Raw genomic sequence first — 27,906 nt, 5'->3', positions numbered from 1 at the left:
TAATCAGGTGATTAAATCTTCTACCAAATGAGGTACAGTGCTAAAGAGAATATTGATAACTCTACCCATCAGCTCTCAACATGCTATGAACACCAGAGAACGGGCTCTCGGATCGTACAAAATCCTGTAACCCTTTCTTTGTTCAAATCTGTTTTAAATAATGCACCTAATATATTATAACGAGTACTATATTATGTATTGATAATTTGTACAGAATTCCAGCCATTATGCAAACGTAAGGAAACTTGAGTATCTTCCGACATTTTGTGGCACGAAAGTTTAAGTTTAAAAAGTAATTGCAAACAATGTACAATGTCGTGGTGTTCATCAATTGAATAATAACTATTCAAATTGTTTAAACTATCAACAATCACAATGTTTCCGATTTAAAACGTTTATTATTATTACAAAAGAATCGGTCAATTACCTTCAAACGAAAATCATCTTCGATTTGCGATTGCAGAAATCACTCTAATTGTGCCGTCTTATGTCTTCTATATAACTACTTATTTATGTGAATTCAATATAATAGAACCAGAATACCGCATATAGTATAACTATTTTGAAGTAAATGTTTGAAGGGTGGGGCAGCCGTTGTAACTAAACTTGAGACCTTAGAACTTCTATCTCAAGGTGGGTGGCGCATTTACGTTGTGGATGTCTATGGGCTCCAGTAACCACTTAACATCAGGTGGGCTGTGAGCTCGTCCACCCATCTAAGCAATAAAAATGAGCGATGCGATGAGCTAGCGATAGGAATATTTTGGCAGCACGGTAATGAAGGAAAAACATTGCCTGTGAGCTTAGTGCAAGTTTTTTAACGTTCTCGATAACGTAAAAGTTAACTCAAATTTGTATGGATTTGGAACGTTGCGAACAAATTTGAGTTAACTTTTACGCTATCGAGAAGGTTAAACAACTCGCACTAAGCACACTGAACCAGAGAATATAATACTCATTACTCACTTAATGTTTTTCATGTCCTCGTCCTCGCCAGCGATATGGTTCCTTAATGTTTTGTCAGCGGCGAACGAGAGGCGAGCACTTCACAACATTAATGAAAATACGATAGCGGTACAAAAAGGTTTTTAATTTAAATTGATTTTGCCTGTGTTTTACGCAAAAAAAGTAGGAGTGCTAATGTGGCGTGCGTCAATTCCAAATTTAAAATTATATTCTTTGGTAATAATCCATTTTTGAAAATCCTACACGCTTTCGAGGTGGATTCATTGGATCCCAAAGAGGCGGCGTCACAAGGATGTAAATTCTAAATTCTCGCTCATCCAATACTATGATTTCTTCATACATCAATAATATAAAACCAGGCAAAGTATATCAAAATGGATATTAGATTTGATTTTTTTGAAGGTTCATGAAAATTTGCGAAAGTTACTTTAGTTACTTTATAGTCTTCGCTGATCCCAGATCAAGTCAGAAGATGAATCTCGAAGCATTAATTGATTATTTTTCTTGCTGTAAAGAATACTAAAATGCTGCTTACTGGTATTAAATCGTTAACTGATATTGCTGAGGACCAATACCGTTTTGATATAAAAACCAATAAAATTATAAATAAAGCTGAATAACGAACAAAAAACATAATCTGCTCAGAAACAAGGAAGTTGTAAGCATAATTTCATGCTAAACAAGGAGTACGCTGTATTGAACTATGACGTCAGTGTTCACACCATGCAAAGCAATACAAATTAAATACCAAAACTGACTTTACAGAGACGGGAGATGCTCTATCCCCAATAAAAATTTAAATGCTCATATATCTGAACTAATATTTTATTATCTCTCATTACCTCTAATAATATCTCTTTTTTTTATTGCTTAGATGGGTGGACGAACTCACAGCCCACCTGGTGCTAAGTGGTTACTGGAGCCCATAGACATCTACAACGTAAAAGCGCCACCAATCTTGAGAAATAAGTTCTAAGGACTCAGTATAGTTACAACGGCTACCTCACCCTTCAAACGGAAACGCATTACTGCTTCACGGCAAAAATAGGCAGGGCGGTGGTACCTACCCGTGCGGACTCACAAGAGGTCCTACCACCAGTATAAAATGGGCATGGGCATCTCATGGGCATCAATAATTCCCGGTGCTTAACCAACTGCTGACTGCTAAAAAATACAGGCCTGTTTTAGTTATCTCTTCAGTATATATATTTTTTATAATATTCTTCAGTTTTTGATACTTCTCTTCACAGACACATGTCTTTTTTACACGCTTTATTGCTTATTTAATGTACTTTGTGCACAATTGTACTTTGTTCGGTTACTTTAATACAATAGGTCTTGCTCTATTGATCTGGCAATGTAGACAGATTCCAATTTAATAAAAAACTTGGAAGAGGATCTTAACCGCCTATAAATATTAGTGTATGAATGATGAATTCGATCTCCTCCTTGCGTCAGTAATCCTCATTGCAATTTTATTTTGGATTCAATAAATAACACGACTGTTTACGTCCCATTATACAAACTATGGATGATTAATTTACGATCATAATTTCAAGTCGGATACATAATGACTCGTTATTTACGCTAGTCATAGCGGCGTAATATGTTTTTTTATAAAAGCAATAATCAAAGTTGTGTGTAAAGAAGAGAATAACTTTAATCTGTGTTTAGTGATAATTACTGTCTTCCTTGTATAAAGTTTATGATAAAATAATAAAGTTTCGAATCATGCATTGCTTCGTTCATTTATTTTATAAAACACAATTATTTTTCGATCTTAAATACTCTGAGAGCAGAATTCGTTAGTATTTTAACTAATTTTAAGCATGTTTTTTTTATTTAGATCCGATAATAAATGACAACATTATTTTTATTGTCATAATGTCCATCACCATTAGGATAACAATGAAACAATGTTTATATAATCCATCGTGTGCAACAAAATAGCTTTTAGCTATAGAACTGCCCCATTTTTTTTTTCTACCTATGCTGATAGCCTTGAGAGGCTATTTCAGCTTCGCCCTAACGCTTATATTTTAATCTTAATTGGCTTTGTCGCGTACTGAACTTTTACTGATAAACAATGAAGTGTTAGTTACAATAATACTGTTTTTTTTTTGTTATTGATTGTAGGGCATTTTGTGTTCTGGTTTGTGAGGTTGGGATAGCCGTTATTACTGTACAAATGAGATTTTAGAGAACACGTCCTAAGATAGGTGGCGACATTTTCAAGTTATGATGTCTATGGACTCCGATAACCACTAATCACCAAGTGGGCTGTAATCTCGTTCCCCCATCTACGCTATAAAAATAATGAAATAGAAAACTGAATGTACAACAAATAAAGGAAAAGCGCAAATAATTAAGTGTTGTAATATTAGTTAAAATAACACGTAATATATCGAGTCTAAAACAAGTAGGTAATCGACAGGTTACAGTGTTAGACAAGTTTAGAAACGCGTGGGCAGTTAATGTTTTCTAATACGATTTTATGGACACTAGTCTGCCAGAATAAAGGCTGAATTCATGCGAATTCTTTACGCGACCTCGATATCCTTATACAAAATAGGGATGTTGCGTAATATATATTTTTTTGAATATTTAATCAAAACGATCGACAAAACCTTTTTTTATTTTGACCTTGTAGGCAAACGAGCATACGGCCCACCTGATGGTTAGTGGTTACCGTCACCCATGGACTTCAGCCAAGCCGCTGCCTACCGCTAATATATTACCCCTAAAATATTGTAAGTATATAAACTTATACTTATGAAATTATAGTTTGTGATGTCACCGCAGTGAAATCTGTGGGTGTGGGAAAAAGATAGTGAAATAAGAGGGAATGGCCGAACTTTCAGCGCCGCATTAGGAAATAATAAACAAGCACTTCGAATCTCAGACGACGGACCATTCGAAGCCCGCCTAGATGTCGCCGGCAGCTAAACCCCCGAACACCTGCTAGGTACGTACATTCATCACTCAGTTGCTGTTTCACAAGAGACATACATGTAAAGTAACTCACAAATCATGTTCTTGCGTCTCACTTACTGGTTGTCTGATCAAAAAGGCAATGGAATTTAGCGTTACGTACAAAATAACAAAATACTGTCATACAGAATTATGTTTGATAGTGATCCACCCTATTTTGACATCCCTATTCAAGTTAACAAGATTTTGGGGTCAATAGTCGATAGAACTCACGACCCACCTAATGTTGAGCAGTTACGGAAACTATGTCCCGATGTGTAGTAATTGATAATTTAGTATTTCTAGTTTTAATCTGTCTCAGTCGACAGACGACCTATGTGGTTCCCATTATCCCTTGATACCACAATGCCATCCACGTTAGAATACTAGGTCGAAGTTTTAGTTGTACTAAAAATATAAAGTTTGTGCTACCTTTGAAACGGAAAGAAGGACTTCTTCGAAAACAGGCAGAATAATGCTACCTGTACCCGTGCAAACTCACAACAACATAAATCGGGATCGGGTATGTAATTTCCAGCGGCTACGACAAGAGGGTTCTCATGTCGTGCCGCCTTCTCAAAGTGGCGCAGTGATGCCGATTGTAGATACTTACTGACTGAGTCAAGCTCCAGGTCATCGTGGAGATACACGTTCCTTAGGAGCCATGGTGCTCCGACGGCTATCCTGCAAAATCGGGATTAGATAACCTGAAGGGGTTTCAAGTTGGTGCGGACCGCGTGAGCGAACACTACGCTTGCATACGTCATGAAAAGTATAGTACATTTGCTAGGCGAATTCTTTGAATATTAAAAAGCGAACAAAACATTATAAACAATGATCTCATTACGACCCACGTATAGTTCTGTGACACAACATTTAGTTCCAGCAAACAGCCTCTGATGGAGTTCTTAATTATTATGAGCTCACACATTTACTTTGTCATATAAGGCGCAAACGCGGAGTAGGCCAGTAGTATCTCCGCAATATAAAAAATATGTGATTAAAACAAAATCACGAACCACTTCGTATATTAAGGCTCTAATAACTTTAATCTTGGCAGCTGTCGCTTCTTCAATCAAGAAGAAACATATGGGCGGTACGCGCCTCGTGAAAAGCATTTTTATAATTAAAATTCATAACTGGATCAGTCAATTTGTAATAGATTCAAAGTACTACGCAACCTTCAAATCAACATCCGATGTTGTTTTCGAAAACATTCACACTGGTCCAATTTACGATTTTTAATACGGCATATGAATTAATAGCTGCTAATAACTGCGTGGTACTTGTTACTGTTGATTTGTCAATTATTTTCAAAAATGCACCGAAAGAATTTCGGGTAAATCTTCTGCGGTTCAAAACCTCAACCCGATTCTCGATTGTTTTAAAAGTTAAGGTCATTGGCATTTCCCGTAAAAGGTAATAGCGTAGGTATTATGATAAAGCAGAGATTTGACTCGACACGCGTGGGCTCTCTTTGTGTGCAAATTCGATCTAGCAAGAACGCTACGAAAAAACGTTTGGTTAGCGTCGTTATTAGTCAGCGTAATTGGACAGCATAATACAGACACACGTATGTATATAATGATTGGCGTGTGTCATCTGTACATCCTTTGTTGGAAGACGAAGTTCCATTTTAGCAAAAGAAAAACTTCCGTTGACTCGATCCGGAATAAAGTACCTACTCTACGCTGAAATAAAAATATAAAAGTACGTATAGGCGTTCTTATCGCTAAAAGTTATCTCTTCCGGAAAATAATTAATTGGAGTCTTAGATGATAATAATTTGTCTGAAAAAAATACGCTCACACGCATAATCCACTTTTGATCGAAAGATTTCGACGATTAAACTACCAAGCAATAAATAGGGTGTTAGGGCATATTCTGAAATGGGCAGAGAAAGTCCGCCTATTGGTAACCGCAACCTTAACTTCAGCAGTATAACTCAAAGTTTAATCTCATATCTCAAGATGAACAATTGCAGTATCGTATTTAATGTCTATTGCAAGAATTAGAGGATAAAGGAATTTATAAAAAGACTCGTGGTTAAGTAAATTACTAAGTTTGCTTGCTTAACTGACCGCTTACCACCAGGCGAGCTGTGAAGCAATCGACCTATTAATAACATTTAAAAAACTTCTTATGTAGACAATCAATACAAATAATTATGTTTATCAGACATATTTAAAATGAATCTTTACGATTAAAAAACTTTGTGAATACGTTACTTCTTATGTAAATAAGTTAAGAAATACTAAAATCAATATGATATGCAAAGGTAAAAAAATATATAATAAAATATCACCCTATTAACCACAAACAATAAGAAGTATGTTTTGAAATGAGTCCATTATATCGGAATGCTTTTTATACTTTTTCCATATCAAATTGGTATTTCAAGGTAAATCCTGAGCGACAGGTGTATCAGATGGTTATAACTGAGCAACCGACAACCGCCGAACAACGTGAGGTCGTTATTGTAGACCATTAATAATTCTAGATCAACTTGATATTTAACAAAATGGCCCTTAGCCATCGGCTATAAACGTCTGGACTTATCCAGATAATTATAGGCTTGGAGTCGATAATACTTAACATCAACAATTCTTAAACATTAAAATTAATTTGTCGCTATTGAAAAATTCCCATTTAATGTCATGGTTATTAGTAATACATTCGAAAATATAGAAAATACATTTAAATAATACATACAAAGCAAAGTCAAAGTCCCAAGTTTGGCCTGTTTTTATGTCAATACCTGACAATAGATGTCGCTAAATAAATGATGCTGCCATCTGTTGACTGCGGAATGTACTACATGCCACACTACCAGAACGTACTAGAATTTAGAAAGACTACTCAATAAGAGATGTCACTACTACAAAAATTGTAAATAGTTGTGTTCTGTCAATTTGCCAATTAAAAAGTAAGATATACATTCATACATATAAATTACAAACATTATTATTGTGTTATATACGCGTAGTCTATATTATAGGTATTGTTACTTAATTTTTCAATCTTATTCTCTCAATGGCTATATAAGTTGAGACTTTTCTTTTATTGCCGACGACGAGCGTACGGCCCACCTGATGGTAAGTGGTTACCGTCGCCCATGGACTTCAGCGATGCCAGGTGCAGAGCCAAGCCGCTGCCTCCCGTACTTTGATAGTTGAGAGCCCGCATAGCTACCGCGGCTCCACTCTTAAAGAGGGGCTCTTTAAACATATGTACACATCAGTTTCTATTCATAAGTAATCGTGCCCATTGGCTCAAACGGTAGCAAGCCAATTTTTTTTATTGCTTAGGTGGATGGACGAGCTCACAGCCCACCTGGTGTTAAGTGGTTACTGGAGCTCATAGACATCTACAGCGGCTGCCCCACCCTTCAAACCTAAACGCATTACTGCTTCACGGCAGAAAGAGGCAGGGCGGTGGTACCTAACCGCGCGGACTCACAAGAGGTCTTACCACCAGTTTTTTCCATACGACTGATACTTCAGCCTCATGCCTCAAGATGGACGGCAGAATTCATTTTAAGATGTCTTTGGACTCCGGTAGCCGCTCAACACCAGTTAGGCAGTGAGTTTACCTAGCCCACTAGCGTTGTAATAAAATAACAAAAATTAGTCCAATGCCTTTCTTCTTTTTTTTAAGTATGGCAATTAGTTTTTTGCGGTGCCATCATCACCAATACATATCCAGTTAATTCAATTATTAAATACTATATTCTACAAAATATTATACGTATATTCTACTTTATGAAAAATGATTTGGAACGAAATAAGATGAAGTTCATTTATTTGAGACTAATCAATTAGCATGAAATAAAATGAAAAGAAATGAGATGAAATAAAGGTTCTGAAAAATTATGCTTATTTGGCGAGACTTCAGTGGATATTTTGGAAGAACCCGAAAAGCCACGTCCAGTAGCTTTGTTTCATTTTTCAACACCTATGCACTATCAGGGATGCTAAACTGTTAATAAGCCACCATTGTTAATAAAACTGATTAAGAAAATCAAACAATTCACATAGCTTCGCTTCTTCGCCAAACAGGCCTAGTCCAATGTCCTAGTCCAATCTATTCTCTAACACACCCTTTAATACTTTTTTTATGATTGAAAGGTTACTGGTGGCCCCGAGGCCTTTCCAGTTTCACCAGGACAGGAGGGCGAGCAAAGGCTCAGCCAGGAGGGGTGGGATTTGCTAACAATTGCCCGAGCGCCTCCGAAGGAGACCTAACTACTCAAGAGCAATTGCTTCGCGAATGAATCTACTACCGGATCGGAATCGCGACCCGCTGAGAAGATCCGACGAGAAACTCAGCGGGCTGATGCATGGGTTAGGTTGTACGTCGACCTCTTTGTCGAGTTCGACGAGTACGGTTACCGTTCCTAGGGTTAGACCTGAAGACGTCTAATGCAGTGGTTATTGGATCTGATGGATCCGTAAGGACGTGAGCCCCCCTTTAATACTGCTTCACTATTGTTCAAAATCCATTTCTGTTGTTAGTGTCGGGTTCAAACAAATATGCCTAGGAAAAAAAACTGCTATAAAAATACAACAACCTTTTTATTCAAGTTAAGACCTCTGAAGAGGACTATATTTTGTATCATATAATATAAACCTAAAAGATTGTGCCCCTGCCGTTGAACCTTAATTTAGAATATTCTAGAAGAATGCACAATTTAAGCAATTTTCTTTCCTTGACGTTTAAATTTGCTCCAAATCAAAAATAACATAGTTCCATTTATCAAGTAAGTAGATATACAAACTACGCAAATGTCTTTTAAAACGTAAATAAGATTATACGCTAAATAGCAGCACAGCAGTGAAGATATTCCAGCGAGGGAAAATTGAATATTTGTCGTAACGAAACTGTCGTAAGCACCTGAAAGAAAACTATAATTAGATACGAAACTTATAGCTTATGTTATTGACATTAAATGACATTATCGAATCTGTATAGATTTAAAATTATGTATTATAGATATATGATGTATAATACGCCCTGTATTATAGATGAAGACTATGTATGAAAAAACATTGTATACATGCATACACATTATTCCTTTCAAAGCTTCTAAATTGAATGAGCTTTCATAGAACTTTGTAAGCAGTCTGAGCGCGTACAAGTTTTCCAGGAAAACACTTCCAATGAACTTTTTAAGCACTGAACTATATATTTCTACACATCTACACTTTTGTGCATGATATTCCATCTATGATTTTTGCTTCGAGAATTGTGTAGGTAGGTAAATGCGACATTTGTAAGATTCCCTCCGCCCTAGCCTTAATAGACATCTACAACGTAAATGCGCCACACATCTTGCGATATAAATTCTAAGGTATCAGTATAGTTACAACGGCTATCCCACCCTTCAAACCGAAACGCATTACTGCTTCACGGCAGAAATAGACGGGGTGGTGGTACCTATCCGTGCGGACTCACAAGAGGTCCTACCACCAGATCCTATCCTATTCTAAAACGGCAGTGGAACGTTGGACAAACAAAATTGGAGACAAATAAGCAGACACTAATTCGAAAACAATCGGATTCACGCATTTACGTGACACATTTACGTTGCAGATGTCTATGGGCTCCAGTAACCACTTAACACCAGGTGGGCTGTGAGCTGGTCCAACCATCTAAGCAATATATAAATAAATAAACTGGCACTTGGGAACTGCCGCGATAAAGCTATTGCATAGCATTTTTTATTAACTTATGCAATTATAATTAGACAATGATAATTGAATATTAAAATAATAATAAAACAAGACCACGCTATATTAAACATTAATAAAAGCAAAACCTTAACTGTCCCCTTCACACTCATAAGCTAGACCGCGCGAGAGAGAGATGGGCAGACTTTTCATGATGCGCATGCAGTGTGACGTCACGCCACGCGCTTATTCACAAACACTACACAAGCGCAACGTGTGAATGTGTTGAACGCGAGCTACATAGTAGGCGGAATGAGGGGTGTACGGTTTTTTTCGTTACGGAATTTCATGATTTGGTCGCCGCGCTCAAGGCCCGCGATAAAAGCTATGCAATAGCTTAAAAGACCTACACCAGTCTGGCAGATTTTTTAGTTGGGGACAAAACCTGTGCAGGTAATGTCATTTTCTTATGTATCCAGTTTACATAGCATATCTACTTGTGTGGATATAAAAAATAATCAAATGTAATAAATGTTACGATACTTAAAACATCGCTTTGAGATTGAAAAACAACATCACCTCGAAGCTCGTTAATGTTAAAAGATACTAAGCAGATTATAAGCTAGATCGCTTGTATTATAGAGTCCCGTATCGAAATTAACGTTATCTGTGCAGTAAAGGCAAAAATAAAGATGTCGTTAGAATATGTATATCACTTTTCACTTCTTAACAGGATCTCTTGTGAGTCCGTACGGGTAGGTACCACCATCCTGCTTATTTCTGCCGTGAAACAGTGATGGGTTTCGGTTTGAAGGGTGGGGCAGCCGTTGTAACTATACCGAGGCCTTAGAACTCGTATCTCAAGGTGGGTGGCGGCATTTACGTTGTAGATGTCTATGGGCTCCGGTAACCACTTAACACCAGGTGGGCTATGAGCTCGTCCACCCATCTACGCATAAAAAAAAAGAAATTTTTATGGATGGTATGTTGTAGTAGTATAGTTGATTATTGTTTCTATAATTTCAGTAACCCCATTGGCAGCCCCAATAGCCCATACGGCTAGGAAGATGGACATTACTTACTCGTTTATTACATAAGATAGGGAAGGAAGCCAACAATCCGAGAACCAAACCAATATATTCCCGCCAAAAACCCTAATAAAATCGAAATTAATAATAAACACAATAAGCATAATAACAGATATCAAACAAAGCGCTGTGGATTATTTCAATAATCCACACCAAACAATGGCCACTACAATTCGGAACATTTACGACCTTGTTTCACGGAATTCGACATTTAAGCCGTATAGTAATTTTAGCTAGGCAATAAAAGCTCACGCGAACCTTTTGAATATTCAAAAGCATTTTATCGGTGGAAATTTAATTTCGAGATTAATTTATGGTTGCGTCCACAACATACCTTAATGAGTGGTTTATTAATTGTTTTATATCGCAAGAACGAATTGAACGGTAATTGTTTCATTAGCATTAAGCGACATTTTACTTCTTACTTATATTGTCGAAAGCAATTAAATATTTATTTAATATATAAGTAGAATAAAATATATGTTTTTATGCAATTTTTCTATTAAAACACAAAATGAATTGCTGTTCGTTAGTCTCGCTAAAACTCGAGAACGGCTGGACCGATTTGGCTAATTTTTGTCTTAAATTATTTGTGGAAGTCTAGAGAAGGTTTAAAAGGTAGATAAATATGAAAATGCTCGAAATTAAATAAAAATAACAATTTTGTTTCTCCTTTGATGTCCCCCCCGTCGAACGGGTTTCCTTTTGTTTGTTTTAAGTTTTTTAAGACAAAAGTTTAGCTCTTTTATTTATCGATTGAGGCACTACGAAGTCTGCCGGGTCAGCTAGTATTATTCTAAAAAAGGTGCAAAATGATATCTTTTAATAAAGTGAAGCCGTCTTTACCGTTGAAGTATTAGCATACTAGCACTGCGGGCGAGTCTTTGAGTTCCCCGCCTGACTTTTTTGTACGGCCCTCTCTGCAGGTGTCCACGTAACCACTAATGTTTTCGTTGAACACCGCTTTTTTTTCTTAAGTTGCGGTTTGCGCGAATAACATGAAAACTCATTTACAAATTCATCACACGTCCGTCTTTATTTTATTGTTTTCGCTTCACCTTTTGAAAATACTTGAATTAAAACAGTCGCACGTTGCTATCGGCGTGATCGATTCCCGCCCAGAATTTAAAATATGTAGATAACCTTATTTGTTTCTTTTTTTTTTGTTCATGGCAAGCTATACTTAAAAAAACAATTACGTTTCACGAACATTTTTTTATTGCCACGATGACTAATCGAATGAAAACCACTATATACACTACACCATGAGGCCAATTTAGTCATTTTAAATAGAACATTTCGGAGATTATTAAAAGTAAAATTTTTTTTAATCATACTAAAGATAACCAATTTATAATTTTACGTTCAACAACAATAATTTGTGGTACATTCCCAAGCGTCTATTTGAATTTTTTCTCACATACATAATTCGAAACAACCACATTCGAAAACGGTCGTTTTTAATTAAAAATATCTTATTTTTTTATTGCCCTTGTAGGCAGACGAGCTTACGGCCCACCTGATGGTGAGTGGTTACCGTCGCCCATGGACTTCAGCAATTCCAGGGGCAGAGTCAAGCCGCTACCAACCGAGCTTGTGCTAAGTAATATGCTAGCTCATCCTGCAGGAACCTAGATCAGTGACTACATTATTCGCAGCTCGTGAACTACCAAATAAGCACTACCGAATTGGGTGTTTGATCTTTTGTAATGTTTTTCTCGCAATAGTCACGACTGTAACTGCAAACGTTTGAATTTATAATTTACCAATTTGAATTCTGGAGTGTGCTAGGTTTTCTTCCACTATGATGGCTGAATATTTTTGCATTCTGTGCAAAGTCTTTATGATTAAATGTTCGTTTTTGTTTTTGTCTTTTAAAGAGACTACAAGTCACTAGCGAATATAGTGAGAATTTATGATTTGACTTAGGTACTAAGTGAGACAGACAGTGCAACTCATATATCATCCAAACATTCGTGTGCATAACAAGTTCGTTATCTGGTTCTTAAATAACTATTTGTGTGTTTATGTAAACGTCTATAAGTATGTTTATGAGTCTATGAATGTGTGTAAATATCTGAAAAATTCCATTTGTAAATACATACATAATATTATATTACATACATATTTGAAATAGGTAAAAAAAGATAGATACGCATGTCATAACCTGTCCACAACATGCAGTGAAAGTTAAAAGCATTCGTTGATAAAGTGAACACCGCTTTGTCTTATTGGGTTTTGCTTTCAAAATAATAATCATTATAATATTTGATGAAGTCGACATTTTAATGACACATTACACAAGTTATTTGCTTATAAGTATTATCTCACTCATTTAATTGGACCAAACAAATTCATTTAAAAACAAAGGTAATAAAAGTCATATTCCCGGTTCTTTCGATGATCCAAACTACCTATGAACAGAACTATCGAAATAATAGAATGTAATAATACTATACTTAGCATTATTGCATATTCATTATTTATTAGATGGCGAATGTAACGTATGTAATATGTTACGTAATGGTTATTCACTTACGGTCACTCAAAAGCTGTTGACCTATTAGGTAATAAGTTAAATATATATACAATAGCGGCTGTGTCAAAATCGATGCTTCTAGAAAGTTAATGTTACTGAAATAGAATATCAATGTACAGCACATACATCGTCTTCTCGCATTAAAACTGCATAATCTCAAAACTTACTAATTTTACAGGAGAGTGTTTTAAAGGTTTAACATGTCATATTTTTAATTTTAATCATATTTGCAACATTTATTTTTTTATTTTTTACCAGTTACATTATTATCTGTCTTTTAAAGTAAGATAAAATTATGTATTAATTTTGTTAATACTACCTAGTCAAAATACAGGGATACTATGAAAAAATAAAACTAAAACTAAACTACGCTCTTTTTTTACAGTATTTATGAGAAAAATACTGGTGATATAATAACCGGCAAACTTCTTGAGCATTTGTCGACGTAGTGGGGGTAAGTTTGCGCATGGTACACTCACGTGCAAAAACATTACTTACTCTGCGTCATAATGCTATTAAATTATTAAAATCAACATATGTATTTATTTATATATTTATTAGAACATCAACAAAACATATAGGTTAATAATTGTAATAATTTAATCTTGGGGTAAAATAGATATTCCTTCTATTAAGTCAAAACTAGAGCTGTTGCCAGGTCTTGGTTCAGTTGAAGCGAAGCTGGTATTTGTAATTTTTTTTTCGTTATCATAATCTTGACCATCATCATCATCACTGTTTTCATCACCCGAGTCGCTATCATCGTGATGAGTCGACATAGGGCTCATCGGCGTAGTTTACAACTCGGTCGATTCGGTCTTCTTTTTTGTCTATAATTAATTATTTTTTGAAGATATTCGATTCGTAGTAATCGAATGTTACTTTTTTCATTTACCAGCTTCCGATTATTTTCTGTTCTTTTTTTCCATCTGAAGCCTAGCTCTTTCATAATTCGTCGTAAGCTTCATTCCGAGCCATTAAAATTTATATCTTCTTTAAATTTTTCGAAGCCTTTCTACGATACGGAGTTTCGCTGCTTGTTACGTAGTTATTATGATTACATCTTTTTATTACAGATTGAACGAAACTATCCATTCCGGTAACTTTCTTCTTCCCTGATCTTTTCTTACCCGGAGTCCGAAACACGGCGAGCAAGCCAGAGCCTTTAGCTTCGTTAATAATGCACCTAACAGTACTCACTGATGTTTTTGTTGCTTCCGAAGTCTGTTTTAATTTTTCCATATCATTCTTCCCATGTTTTATAAAGAAGCAATATACGTCGTACACAAATTTTCTACCCTTTCTTTTAAGTACTACACCAGTTTGTCACGGCATAGTGTATGTTTTATAAAAAATCAACAAACACTCAACAAATAGCAATGGCAACAAAGTCCACAAGCAATTATAACAAATAACTTAACGATTAATAACGATAGACTTTCCACTGTACGCAAGCGTACTTTTGGGAGCAAGCGGAATGAGGGCGCAGTGCGGGACGCAGGGTTCGACTGATCTACCAATAACGCGCTCGATACGATTTCCCCTGCCGTCGCGCCTCACCCTCACCACCAAAGTGATCTAAAATTCGGTTCTGCGCAGTCAAGGTCATTTGCTCACGAAGTTTGCCGATTACTATACCAAATGTTTACGCATATTAACTCAATTTCGAATATTTTAGGAAATTTTAAACTGTAAATGCGAAAAGACGACATCTGGTTAGGTTATATCCGATGTAATGCACAGTTTATTGTACGTGTAAGTGAATAGCAGATGGCTGGTGAAAGTCACGAATGCAATGCCACATGAGTAGTCCGAATAGTATTAGAACGCAACTTTTTGTATCGGTTGTTTTTATGCGTTCGAAGGTAATTTTTTGGGTACGTTTTTTGTTTGGTTTCTCAAAGTATTGCAAAAAAATTAGATTAAATTTGAAAACGAATCTCAGTAGTTCAGTTTTCTTTAATATTTCGTAGGATTTTTTTTTCGATTTCTTTAGACTTGAACACTTTAGCCTAAATTACCATTTTGTCGTTATTGTTAATTTCGGGGAATGAAAACTGTACCCCCGGCATTGTGGCCTAACAGATAAGACGTCCGGTGCATTCGTGTTGAGCGATGCACCAGTGTTCGAATCTCAGGCGGGTACCAATTTTTGTAATGAAATATCTACGCACTCAATAAATGTTCACGATTGATTTCCACGGTGAAGGAATAACATCGTGTAATAAAAATGAAGCCCGCAAAATTATAAATTGCGTAATTACTGGTGGTAGGACCTCTTGTGAGTCCGCGCGGGTGGGTACCACCACCCTGCCTATTTCTGCCGTGAAGCAATAATGCGTTTCGGTTTGAAGGGTGGGGCAGCCGTTGTAACTTACTTGAGACCTTAGAACTTATATCTCAAGATGGGTGGCGCATTCACGTTGTGGCGGTCTATGGGCTCCAGTAACCACTTAACACCAGGTGGGCTGTGAGCTCGTCCACATATCTAAGCAATAAAAAAAAACTGGGATAACCATTTGCCATTCAGTCTTTATGTATTATTCATATTTTACTGCACATTAGATATTAAATACACTAGAAAATAATTTTAAAATTAATATCACTTTGTGAAACACAAAGGACATCATTGCGGTTTATCATTATCTTTATTTAATTAAGAACCATAAATTAAACGAGTCTTTAGTGAGAACAAACGATCGAAATTGCATAACTTTTAAAAATAATTACATAAATTTACTGTATTTTATTGAAATAATTCATTTCGATTTAATATTTGCAAAGACCCAATGATATTATATAATAATAGTCACTTGTAGATAGTATAAAATGCATTAAAAATTGAGACTTCGACATTTTTATTTAATTTTATTGCCCGAGCAGGCAGACGAGCATACGGCCCACCTGATGGTAAGTGGTTACCGTCGCTCATGGGCGTCAGCAATGCCAGGAGCAGAGCCAAGCCGCTGCCTACTAAATTCGCCTTAGAGTGGAGGTACCTACTTACGTTGTAGTCTGCGAAATTAAGAACAAACACTGCTACCTTATTTTTAAATTAACCAATTATTTTTATCCAAAAGCAGTAAATCTATAAGGAAAATGAAACAATAACACGGTTAGAAATTATGTTGACTAACTAGGTTAGATGCAAGAATTATACATATTTACAAAATTGAATTTCACCACTGAGGGCGACTTGCAAAACAATACATACCATTGATACATAACGGTCTTATGCTAGCCATTGACATGATTGAACTTTTGGTTTGCCGATGTCCATGGGCGGCAGCTACCACTTCACGTCAGACAGGCCACAAGCTCGTATGCCCTCATTCGCAATTAATAAAGAAAATATTCAAAATACTTACTTAAAATGATCATAATGCAGAAGTGAATTGTTCCATAAATTGGATTCGGGAGACGTAAATATGATCCTTCGTCGATTATTCCAAGACCTTTGGCATACCTGTAATTATGTTCGTAAATTTATTCTAAAACTATTCGAGTCGAATATCACTTTATATATGTACATAGTTGAAGTTCACATAGAGAAGGCCTGCGGAAAGAAAATAACTATAAAATAACAAAAATACCTACTTATACGAAAATAAGGAGTACTAATTCGTTACGGTCTCAAGGGTGGGAGAAGCCGTAGTCGAATGTAATTTAGGCTACGACCTCATGTCTCAAAGTGGGTGACGGCATACACGTTGTGGTTCAAGTTTTTAAGTATATGGCGCGCACGGAGTGTGATATTTGGCATTTAAAAATAATTAGCGTATTACATGCTGTGTACTTAATCTAAATTATGTATGCATGAAAAATGAGCGAGACACTAGACGAGCATACGGCCCATCTGATGATAAGTAGTTAGCATAGCTCATGGACGTCGGTAATGCCAGGGACACAGCCAAGTCTCTGCCTACCACAACTTACTAACGTTCGGTGACAATTGGCAACGAACTATTAACGACAATCATGCATTTATTTGAAACTAGCGGCTCGCTCCGGCCCCGCTCGGGTCTTTAACAAAAATTCCAACGATATTTGACGTTGTTTTATTTTTTTAAATAAAAGGACGCCTATTGCGGCATAACTATAATAGTTAGACATATGCTGTCGCAACACTTTGGGTAAAAAATTATGTGTTCTACAAAGTCGTGGTACATTACTTTATTCTATCATCAATAATTTTCGCAGGGCACGCGATGTAAAGAATATTTTAGGTAATTTTTTTACACCTTGGGTTACATTATTGGAGTTTTAGTAAGGATCCCTAATTTTTTTCAAAAAAGATTATAACCTATGTCACTCGGGTATAGTGTAGCTTCCAAACAGTGAAAGAATTTTTCAAATCGGTTCAGTAGTTTCGGAGCCTATTCAATACAAACAAACAAACAAATCTTTCCTCTTTAAAATATTAGTATAGAAGTATAGATATACATCCTGCGATTAACTGAAGTTTATCCAATGCACATGATATCGCAATAGTGATACGTTTTTTGACTGTCATACAAACGTCTATAAGTCGGGATTATAACTTTCTTTAAAGGTGTTAGTACTCCACGGCCGGTACTGCTAAGTGCCCCTTCACATGCACACGGTCACGGCACGTCGAGGGAGCCTTGACCGCGTACATGTGAAAAAACACGTTAACTAACAAGTGAACTTGTTGACGTATGGAAATGGTAGTGCAAGGTAGAGGGGGAAGAGGTCGACCGAAGAAGACATGGATGGAGTGTGTGATTGACGATATGAGAGAGAGAGGTATGAGTATTGAGATGACGGCTGATAGAAGAGAATGGAAGAGAAAAATTAGCTGTGCCGACCCCACCTAGTGGGATAAGGTGGAGAAAAAGAAGAGAGAACTAACAAGTGAACTTCTTAATAACATAGCAATCTTTAATGAAAGTAATGATTTTTAATGAAGGTTTTTTTAGTTTATGAAAGTGAAGATTTATAGACTAAAATTTTATAGCGACGTAAATATCTTCCACCGAGCGGGTGAAATTGCTCGGTTGACCGACGGTCCCAATATTGTTGTTCGGAACTTATATATACATATATTAAATTTATCGTATCTATTCTTAAAAATGCCGTATTCAAGATTCAGGCATCTGTCAAATATCATGAGTTCTATGATGGCTGTCGCCACAGAGCAATTAACAAAATTTAATAGACGTAAACAAAAGGAAAACAAAACTCACTTCGAAGTAAGCACTCTCGTGCAACTTGCTCGCTCGGAAAAATCGCAAAAGGCTTTATAATTGGGATTTGCCTCCACTTTCAGCTCCACATACAGCGCGTAGGTTGAAACTAAAACTCCGAGAACCGAAAGTAGTATTAGCAAACGGTCGTATGTTCTTATCTTCATTCTGAATTCGAATCTGAAAATTAAGAATGTAATCTATTATACACTAGCTGACCCGGTAAACTTCGCAGTGCCTCAATCGATAAATAAAAGACCTAAACTTTATATTTATCTGCCTTTTAAACCTTCTCTGGATTTCCACAAGTAATTCAAGACCAAAATTAGCCAAATCGGTCCAGCCTTTCTCGAGTTTTAGCGAGACTAACGAACAGCAATTCATTTTTATATATATAGATATCTATTATACATTACACTTGCTTATATTACATCATGTATGCAATAACCTTAGTAGGCGCTTCTTAGTAGGATTGATTCGCGACCAAAATACACAGAATAGTGGTACCTACACGTGCGGATTTGCAACACTGTATTTAAATTTATTTTGTTGCTTTAAATTTATGTCTCATAACCGTTACATTACATATACTTTTTCAAATTAAAAAAATCTAAAATTAAATAATAAATTTGAAGATAAATTCGAAAATTATAAATGCAAATTTAGTCTGTTATTTTTAGTAATAAAATATAATAAGGTCAATTTATAAACGAGTTTGACATCTCATGCGAGCAACTCGTTTATTTATGAAATTTGTAATAAGGTACCAACATTTTTTTTAAAAACACATAATACATATTTATTTTGGTAGACATCATTAGCTTTTGTTTCAACATGTTTAACACTTACGGCCTAAGTAAGAAAATACCTGAGCAAGCATGTTCATAATAATAAAATTAACTTACAAATTAAACAGAACGTAATTCGTATAAAACTGCCAACTTCTCTAGTACAACAGCTTTATCAAGTACTATTTATAAAAATCAATTCACACGGTCCTTTGTATTTTTATTTTTTTTAATAACTTGTATACGAGGGGAGCTGGTTTGGCGAACGCAAAAAAATAAAAATAAAAAGCGTAGTCGTTTAGTCCCACTTCGTTTCGCCACCCCTCGACACACATGAGGCATTACGGCGGCACGTAAAACGGAAAGAAAACAAACAACTCCGAGCATCATGGTGGTCCCGCGTAAAATATTCATTCACTAAACTGTAATCTCATTAAATGTTGTTTGATCTTTATTTATTTATTAATACTTTAAAGTTAACGTTGAGAACCAAATTTACAGGCATGAACGCACACAGTATGTTCAATTATTTCTTTATTTTATAACCACAATGAAATTCGAAGAGTGGTTTTGATCTCGAACAACGCAATTAAAAGGTAGTGAACAGTAAAATATATTTTCAGTGTAAATACCAGATCATTGTTTTATTTATCGTTCTCTCGCCTGAAACTAAAGGAGGATGATTAGGAGTACCTATTCCAACCTACAGACGCTTTAATACTAGAGTTAATCCCGAGTTAATAATGGGCATTTCCCTTTTTTTTTATTTCTTTGAAAGAAAAACCATTTCCAGAAATACATAGTCTAGCTGAATAGAGATTATCATTTTTTTTGTGAAATAATTAATTATCAATATTTTTAATCAAATATGATTAACCTTTGTTTGTCCTCCAATGTCGTCATGATTGGCGTTATTCACATTATAAAGCGAATATTCGCATATTCGCTATATTCTCAATATAACTATATTCACTAACTTGTCATGCGACGGGAGCAACTAATTTTGTATGTATTTTTTTATTTTATTTATTTCGTTTACTTCACATTTTGCATCCATATTGCATTCATTAACACTTCATATAGTATATAAAAACAATTAAATAATGCTAAATTAATCGCATTACATGCATAAATATAGAATGCATTAAATGTTTTTTTTATTCCATAAATGGGCCCTGAATTTAATATGTTTTATACGTTATATAATAAGTTTTTGTCTCTAAGCAGTAAAAATATTCTGTGAAAAATATTCGTCAAGCACTGAAATTGATAAAATTTATCTTTATTTACTTTATTATCGCAATTATTTAGCAATCGAATTATTGCAAACATTGCATATCATTTAAAAAATATGTATTATGTCAAGTGTTTATACGTGCTGATTCAGAATACAATGATACATTATACAAAATTACTTTATGTTATTCTATAAATAATGAATTTGATATTCCAAATTCAGACTGTGAAATTTATGTTTTTCAAATACTTCATTAACTGCAACCGATATTAAAACTAAGGACAAAACTATTTTTCTTCTGCAACGTTTTATTAACAAAGACATTTTTTTATTAGTCTCATAGTCCCTCAACGATAGTGACTTATGTCTTTAATGAATCTGCCCACTGAGTTTTTCGCCGGATCTTCTCAGTGGGTCGCGTTTCCGATCCGGTGGTAGATTCTGCGAGGCACTGTTCTTGCTAGGGCCAGTGTTTTACCAACACACTCGGTTTGAGCCCGTGAGCTCACCTACACGTTAAGGAGGAGCTGAAATAGCCTCTCATAGGTAGGAAAAAAAATGAATCTCTTGATTAATGCAGAGCTTGCATTTGCAAAAGTCATAAAAGGTGTTAAAAAATACGAAGGGCATCGATTTTTCTCTGAGAATTGATAAATAAAGAATATTGCCTAAAGAAAACGTCATACCTGTTAAGTTGTTCAATCAATATTGATATGACTAGCGATAACGTAAATCAACGGTAGCTGTTAAATAATTTGTTGCCTCACATGAATGGAGAACGCTCGATAAATCTTCAATGATTCGATTGCAGAGCACTTGTTGACTACATAACGATTTCCGGACGACTGTATCATTCTTATTTTTTTACCCATCTTCTTGGATTGATTGTCTTCTCGAACTAACTTGAATTAATAGTCCTCACTATATATTGAAATTAGTCCGATTACTAGAGGTATGTTTTTTATATATCGGAATACATTGTTTATATATATATTAAAATCTTCAGCTACTATAACCCTATAACCCAAAAGGCTTCAAGGTCTCTAAGGTAATATGAATTTAGCACGTGTTCACGCAATACTTCTACAGACGAGAAGGAAAAAGGTCGTGTAATAAAAATTTAGCCCGCTACATATATTTATAAATTTTGCATCATTATTGGTTTTAGTATACTTCACTTTTTCTCGGATAAAGAGATCGGTCACAGTACAGAGGCCTTCCAGTCTTGACCGAGACGGGTAAGCAAGCTCCAATTCGGCCACGTTGGTATATTCTAATAACTGCCTCAGTACCTCACGAAGGATATCTAACAATTTAAGGGCAACTACTTGGCGAGGGCATCTACCACTGGATCATAATCACAACCCACTGTAAACATCCGCGATCAACTTAGCAGAAGATATATTTCATAAAGCTGAAGTAAGTATTCAGCTACAACTTGCTTCGATGACCTATGTATAGCGGATGAAATGTGTGATATGATGGTGACTCTTATAGCTTGAAAAGTGCCGACCATTTTGTTCGCATTTCTAAGGTGAGTTATGATGTGATTCTTATGGGCTCTCGTAAAATATACAAAGTAACAAATCTTATGTGTGTGCATGTATGTATGTGTACGTAAATACATATATCTTATGTTAAACAGAAGTTTCAAAACGCTAGAGAGAGATAAAGAGAGAGTATGCTTTACAAAATAAATAAAAATGCAAAACATTAAATACCAAAAAGTACAACGGGCGGTCTTATCGCAAAGAGATATAATATATCACTTTCAGAAAACCATCAGGTGGACAAGAATCACGTTAGGAAACAAATTAAGCGCGGCGTACCTATCGATTGAAATTTTTTTTTATAGCTTAAATGGATGGACGTGCTCACAGCCCACCTGGTGTTAAGTGGTTACTGGAGCCCATAGACATCTACAACGTAAATGCGCCACCCACCTTGAGATATGTTCTAAGATCTCAGTATAGTTACAACAGCTGCTCCACCCTTCAGACCGAAACGCATTACTGCCTCACGGCAGAAATAGGCAGGGCGGTGGTACCTACCCGCGCGGACTCACAAGAGGTCCTACCACCAGTAATTACGCAAATTATAATTTTGCGGGTTTGATTTTTATTTCCTACCTAACCTTGAGAGGCTATTTCAGCGTAACTTTAACTAGTAGGTGAGCTCACGGGGCTCAAACCTGACGACGTTGCTAACACGAACCCTAGCAAGAGCCGTGCTTCGCAGAATCTACCACCGGATCAGAAAAGCGACCCACTGAGAAGATCCGGCGAGAAACGCAATGGGCTGTGTCTGAGGGTTAATTTACTCGTCGAGCCCTTCGTCGCAAGCGACGGGTTCGACGAGAACGATGACCGGTGCTTAAGGTACCTAAAAGCACCGTTAGTGGATCGCGAGGATCTGAAATGACGTGTTTGGTCGCCCCAAACCTTTGATTCTCGTTAGTTTGTAATGTGCACTTTGGCTAATCCGTAAATGTTTAATAGGTACGATCAGTAACATGTAATTATTACGTAGCGAATCGTTGAACAATAGGCTGTAAAAATACTATATTCGGTGATTTTATTACATACTTATTTAATATTTATATTAAAAGACCTCCAACCGGGCAAAAATTATACAACTTAAATTGGTACGGAAACGTGGTAATAATAAAATTATGTTATTCTATTTTCAATTTAAAATACACCAGTGATACGGTTTAGTTTTGACGATAGATTTAATAAGACTATTAGGTACCTACATATTTAGTCAATACCCTATTCAATTTATTGTTGCACAATATCATTTGTGTTTTAAAAGTATAATATTTTTAGGAATCTTTCTGAACGAAAACGTCAAATGCGTACGAACTTCACTCACATTTTCGTTTTCAATTCAATTTAACCTCATTTCATAGCACTATATAACTGTGCCCTATCAGTAGAAGAATTTGTACCTAACGTTTCATGTTTCCTTGTAAATTCTTACACAGTGTGTGCAGCTGGAAACATCTGTGTGTTAAACGACACTGCTTACGACAAAGATTACCAACATAACAACTTTGCAAAAACATTTTACAAGTTTTACAATTATTTAAACCTTTTTAATATTTAGTGCTATTATGCACACGACCGACAAAATAAGATAATTTCATGTAATTCACATATTAAACTACAAACCTTACAAGAATAGAACAGTTCTGAATTCACAAAATTCACTTTTAGAAAGAGATAACTATATTTGAAAGAACAGTATTCCCGACTGAACGCCACATTACCAATGACGCTCAGTATCACGCAACATCTAAATGTTGGTAGCACTGCTTTAGTTCACCATCGCGACCGCAACGCAGCGTTAGCGTCGTGAAACACCTTTCATTGTATTGACTATTGACTGATTCTGAACACAGAGAATAATGTATAAAGTTAATTTACCATAATATTGTCTTAGTTGTTATTGAAATATGTTGTAAGATACCTTAGTTAAGTGAAATTATGTCTCCGTTTACGTGAATGTGAAAGGAATCAGCCTGTGGAGTGCTACGCGGCCATTTTACTTGCAATGCGGCAACGGTGTACGGTCCGCCATTGGAAACGTCCTGTGTCTTTTTCATGAGTGTAAGATTCGTATTTTGTATAAAATCTTGGTATATAATCAAGGAATAACCATGTGTGATAAAAGTGTAGTGCGGACTTTAGTGTAGTGAAACATGGTGGTCGGGTGATACGAATAATGTGCGAACGATGGAAAACGAAGTGAAGCAGCGCAATCAAAGAAATAGACGAAGGGAGCGGGCACAGCGCATGCAAGCACAGCGAGAGAGTAAAGTTAAGGATGGAGACAGCGGCGAGGATGAGTCTCCGGCACGAGAAAAGCCGCCTCGTCCTCCCGCCAGGAGAAAAAAGTCGAGGGAGCCGCTGGGAGAAGAAGATATCATTGACGGCTTCGCCATAATGGCATTTCGTACCTATGAAGATCTGGAGGTAAGCACTTGACAATCTCAGTAGCCTTGCGACTAATTGTTGTGGATGATGGTCTAACGTGGGTAAATAATATCTTACCTGGCTTAAATCAGAAAAATTACTAATTTTGATTTGGCGGTGCCCTAGACATCTGTACTGCACGATTCACACTTTGTTTACATTTCTATACTTAATCACAAATAGTGATAAAATACTAATGTTTGGTCAAATGTAAACTTTAATATACATTGGAGTAATGTAAATGTAAACATACTACTACAGGTATGCATAGCTAATCAGTTAGTGAATAACCTCTTAGTTATTTCGTACAAATCAAGTTTTATATATGTAAATTATCTATAGATAAGGTTAGATTTAGTGTAGATTACTTTTTATTAATATCTCTTTTATAAAAACGTTGGCTCGTAAACGTATAATCGCTTTAAAACGTAGTCTCGGAAGTGCATTGACCCAGTGGATGAACCCTATGAGAATAAGATACTTGTAAGTAAGTGCACGGCTTCTTTATTCCCAATTAAAATTAAAAATACTTTGTATAACGGACAATGTCTTAGCAGTTGATTGCACGATCGTTATGTATAAAGCTTATATGTATATGTATTTATTTTAGTATGTATTGAGCAGCTGACTAGCGACATGAAACGGCGCGCTCTCGGTGAGCGAGACGAAGTCGCGGTCTCCCACAAAGTGTAAATTTGGTCTAAGTGGCTTTCGCTCGTTTGTACTCATTTATCGCGCTGTACTCAAGTGACAATATGTGTAAAGTATGTATCCACGCTGAATCGTGTAATAAAACTACATTCGTAGCTATCAGTGGAGTTATGGCGACAACTTTCCGTTTGTCGCTCGTTAAAGCGGCTCGCGTGTATTAGCCCCAAACAGGTTCCTTGCTCCTATTTAATTTACCACATGCGGTGTGCAACAACACTCATATAATTCCGCCGACAATGGTATATCCAGAATGAATACTTTTGAAAATTACACGTTACCACAAAGATTGCGAACCATATGGCGAATAAGACGAAACATTTTACCTTCAAAATGAACATACGACTACCGGCGGTATTTTGTATGAGAGCATAACAAATAGTAAAACAATAAAAAGTAAATTTAAAAATTACGATCGTGATGCGTCATCAATATGCTATTCCTTAGCTCTTACTAATACGTAACCCAATTTCGTTAGCATTATTATCTAAACTAATTCCGAAAATATACGACGATATTTTCGTTAAGAATAAAAGCAAACAAATTGCTCTGTTGAAATATTAGTTCCACGGTTTATTTGTCTTAGCTGTATTTCAATGTGCCTGCCTAGTTTGTTCAAAAAAATTTTTACTGTTGTGCCCAATTCCCACAATCTAAAGTAATAATTTATAACCATAAGAGCTTACATGAAAGTAAATATATTATTCTGGACAAATGTTTAAAAAAGACGAAAGTTTCTCATGTTTGCAGAAGCGAGAATATTGGGAAATACACCTGACTCCTATGAAGATAATCCTATGAACAATAAAAAAAACATAATCATTAATCAGTCAATCTCTCTTGCAATTTAACAAAAATGTTCTTATACAAATTAGTCTACTCAAACATTAATATTGAGAGGGTAGTTTCAAAGTACTTAAATATAAATTGTAGTACTTAAATACATGTATTTAAATATAAATTCGATCTGGCGCATGCATAAGGTAATGTGTTAAATAGTAATTTTAAAACTAGTTATCTCTTTAATAATTTTAAATTCTACTAAGAAAATATTCAAGTATACATATTTATACCACTCGAGCGTGACGATTTGTCATTTGACGCCTGTGGATTACCGATTACCTCACAGATTACAGCTAAGCTATAACTTTCCCACGGTAAATCGAGTAAAACTACGCGTACAGACGAATTCCAATGCAGTGACACATTTCAATACATTGAAGATGTATACTTAAACACTTTATGATTAAAAAATAAAGTTTTGTTTTCTTTAACGCCAATTTAAACTTTAATTCTAATAACCCAACTTTTCTTTCTTTGAGAACTCCTATGACGAAGAAAAACGAGTTCCTAACTTTGTTTATTAAAATAAATAAAAATGAAGCATGCTCAAAACTAATTTGAAAAGTTTGGCAAGGACGTCTACCTACCTGATAGGCGGTCGAGAAAAATTGGTAGTGGCATAAAGAACTTTGAGAAGTTAAAAATATTCTTGAACATTTACGTAGTGAATTCTCGCTATAAATTTTCTTAACGTGATCGCACTGAAACAGCTACTTACTGAAGTATTGAAAGGTTTATAGGTAGTTGAAAAGAGTACTTTACGTATCCGCATTGGTAAAAGTAAGAAATTTAATGGATATTGTATGTTTATCTTCCTGTTTTATACTAACATTGTAAAACAGTAGAACACTCGGGTTTGATAAATTATTATGTTTTCGTTACTTTAAAAAATATGTAAAATGTAAAAAGCAAACTTCGCACACAGTAAATATATTTCGCAAATTAAATGCGTCAAAATAATTGAAAAAGCGATTCTATAGCTTCTATAGAAAAGCATATAAAATTATGTTAAAAATTACTTTTGCACAAACATAATATATCTTAAAATTTCCAAAAATAAAACGAAATTCGAAATCACTCGGTTTGGTTGTAAGTGTATTTATCGTTTATACAAAAATCAATATGTCTAGTTTACAACAGGCCGCAAGATAGCCGCCGAGAGCACCGACCTAAAGTCTCGACTATCCCTTATATCCCGACCCCTCGTACCGATCCCTGGAGCTCGATGTTAGCACGTTGTGACATAAATACTTACCAGGGTAAAGTTTAAACCTTGTTTCTCTTTTATTAACACTTGCAGTCCACGCTCCTCGACTTCTAAGCTACTTAAGTTTTCAACACCTGTATTCGAATCTCTACGCTCTCAGCGCTGTACAACGATTGCACCTAACCAATGTTTATCTTGGAATTTGTCGAGAAATTCCTTATTGATTGTTCATGTATGACTTGGTTTTGAAAGTAATCTTGTGTTTATTGTGTAAAAATAAATTGTTTTAATCGCGGCCAAAAAGAATAGAACTCGTGCCTTTCAACATGAAGTGAATTTTAATAAACCATTCATGTTAAAAACATAAACTACCATAAATGTTTACGGAATCGCTTAAATACTAAACATGTTTAAATTTATCAATTATGTTCGTTGCTTTATCGTAAAACCAGGGTTGGAAAAATCACGATTTTTATCAAATTGGTTATGATTGTTTCATGTGTCTGTTGTTTTATATGAATTTTGCATGTTTTGCAATAATATTTCCTTGGTCACGGTTATAAAATGGGAATTCCCGTTTGATTTTCGTACAATTCTAATATTTAACTAGTTGAAAAAAAAACGGATAACCCTGCTTATCACATAATATAAGGTTATTATACAAATATTGACACGAAATTATCATTCCGACTTATTAACAGTAATTA

The 27,906-nt window shown here is 35.5% G+C and overlaps 2 protein-coding genes and 1 long non-coding RNA gene across 13 annotated transcripts in view; 2 read left to right on the top strand and 1 right to left on the bottom strand.

Moving 5' to 3' along the window:
- Window positions 1–7,720: 7,720 nt before the first annotated feature.
- Window positions 7,721–23,765, bottom strand: Vkor (Vitamin-K epoxide reductase). 2 transcript variants are annotated; one of them, XM_028187164.2, is made up of 4 exons: window positions 23,638–23,765; window positions 18,440–18,619; window positions 16,601–16,698; window positions 7,721–8,829 (listed from the first exon to the last, which is right to left on the bottom strand). In XM_028187164.2, exons 2-4 carry the CDS (start codon window positions 18,604–18,606, stop codon window positions 8,627–8,629), a joined length of 468 nt encoding a protein of 155 aa, XP_028042965.2. In that variant the 5' UTR covers window positions 18,607–18,619; window positions 23,638–23,765; the 3' UTR covers window positions 7,721–8,626. The 2 variants fall into 2 exon arrangements, with proteins under 2 accessions (XP_028042965.2, XP_089585268.1); XM_089729142.1 differs by lacking the exon at window positions 23,638–23,765 and adding an exon at window positions 21,151–21,273.
- On the top strand, window positions 20,190–22,147 carry LOC149502525 (uncharacterized). The gene is made up of 3 exons (XR_016323410.1): window positions 20,190–20,232; window positions 21,633–21,702; window positions 21,784–22,147. It is a non-coding gene; the product is annotated as an uncharacterized LOC149502525 (long non-coding RNA).
- Window positions 23,766–23,784: 19 nt separating the features above from the next.
- tay (tay bridge kinase) overlaps window positions 23,785–27,906 on the top strand; it is a 59,033-nt gene continuing 54,911 nt past the window's right edge. For 6 of the 10 annotated variants that reach the window (XM_089729134.1, XM_089729131.1, XM_089729129.1 and 3 more), the window contains exon 1: window positions 23,785–24,441. In XM_089729134.1, the coding sequence (XP_089585260.1) occupies window positions 24,202–24,441 (240 nt within the window). In that variant the 5' untranslated portion in view covers window positions 23,785–24,201. The remainder of the gene's footprint in view (window positions 24,442–27,906) is intronic. The other 4 variants (XM_089729132.1, XM_089729127.1, XM_089729135.1 and 1 more) reach the window with 2 other exon arrangements.

The sequence above is a fragment of the Bombyx mandarina genome, chromosome 08 (assembly GCF_030267445.1).
Source record: "Bombyx mandarina strain Sakado chromosome 08, ASM3026744v2".
In the NCBI taxonomy this organism is placed as follows: domain Eukaryota; kingdom Metazoa; phylum Arthropoda; class Insecta; order Lepidoptera; family Bombycidae; genus Bombyx; species Bombyx mandarina.
The sequence above is the reverse complement of the archived record's forward strand: the minus strand, read 5'-3'. Positions and strand labels throughout refer to the sequence as shown.

Excerpts from the sequence above, each read along its gene's own strand:
- Vkor (XM_028187164.2), bottom strand. The coding sequence starts at position 18,606 with ATGAAGATAAGAACATACGACCGTTTGCTAATACTACTTTCGGTTCTC. Across the intron at positions 16,699-18,439 it reads ACGAGAGTGCTTACTTCGAA|GTATGCCAAAGGTCTTGGAA; the intron begins GTGAGTTTTGTT and ends ACATAATTACAG. Across the intron at positions 8,830-16,600 it reads CTGCATTATGATCATTTTAA|GTGCTTACGACAGTTTCGTT; the intron begins GTAAGTATTTTG and ends GTTTTCTTTCAG.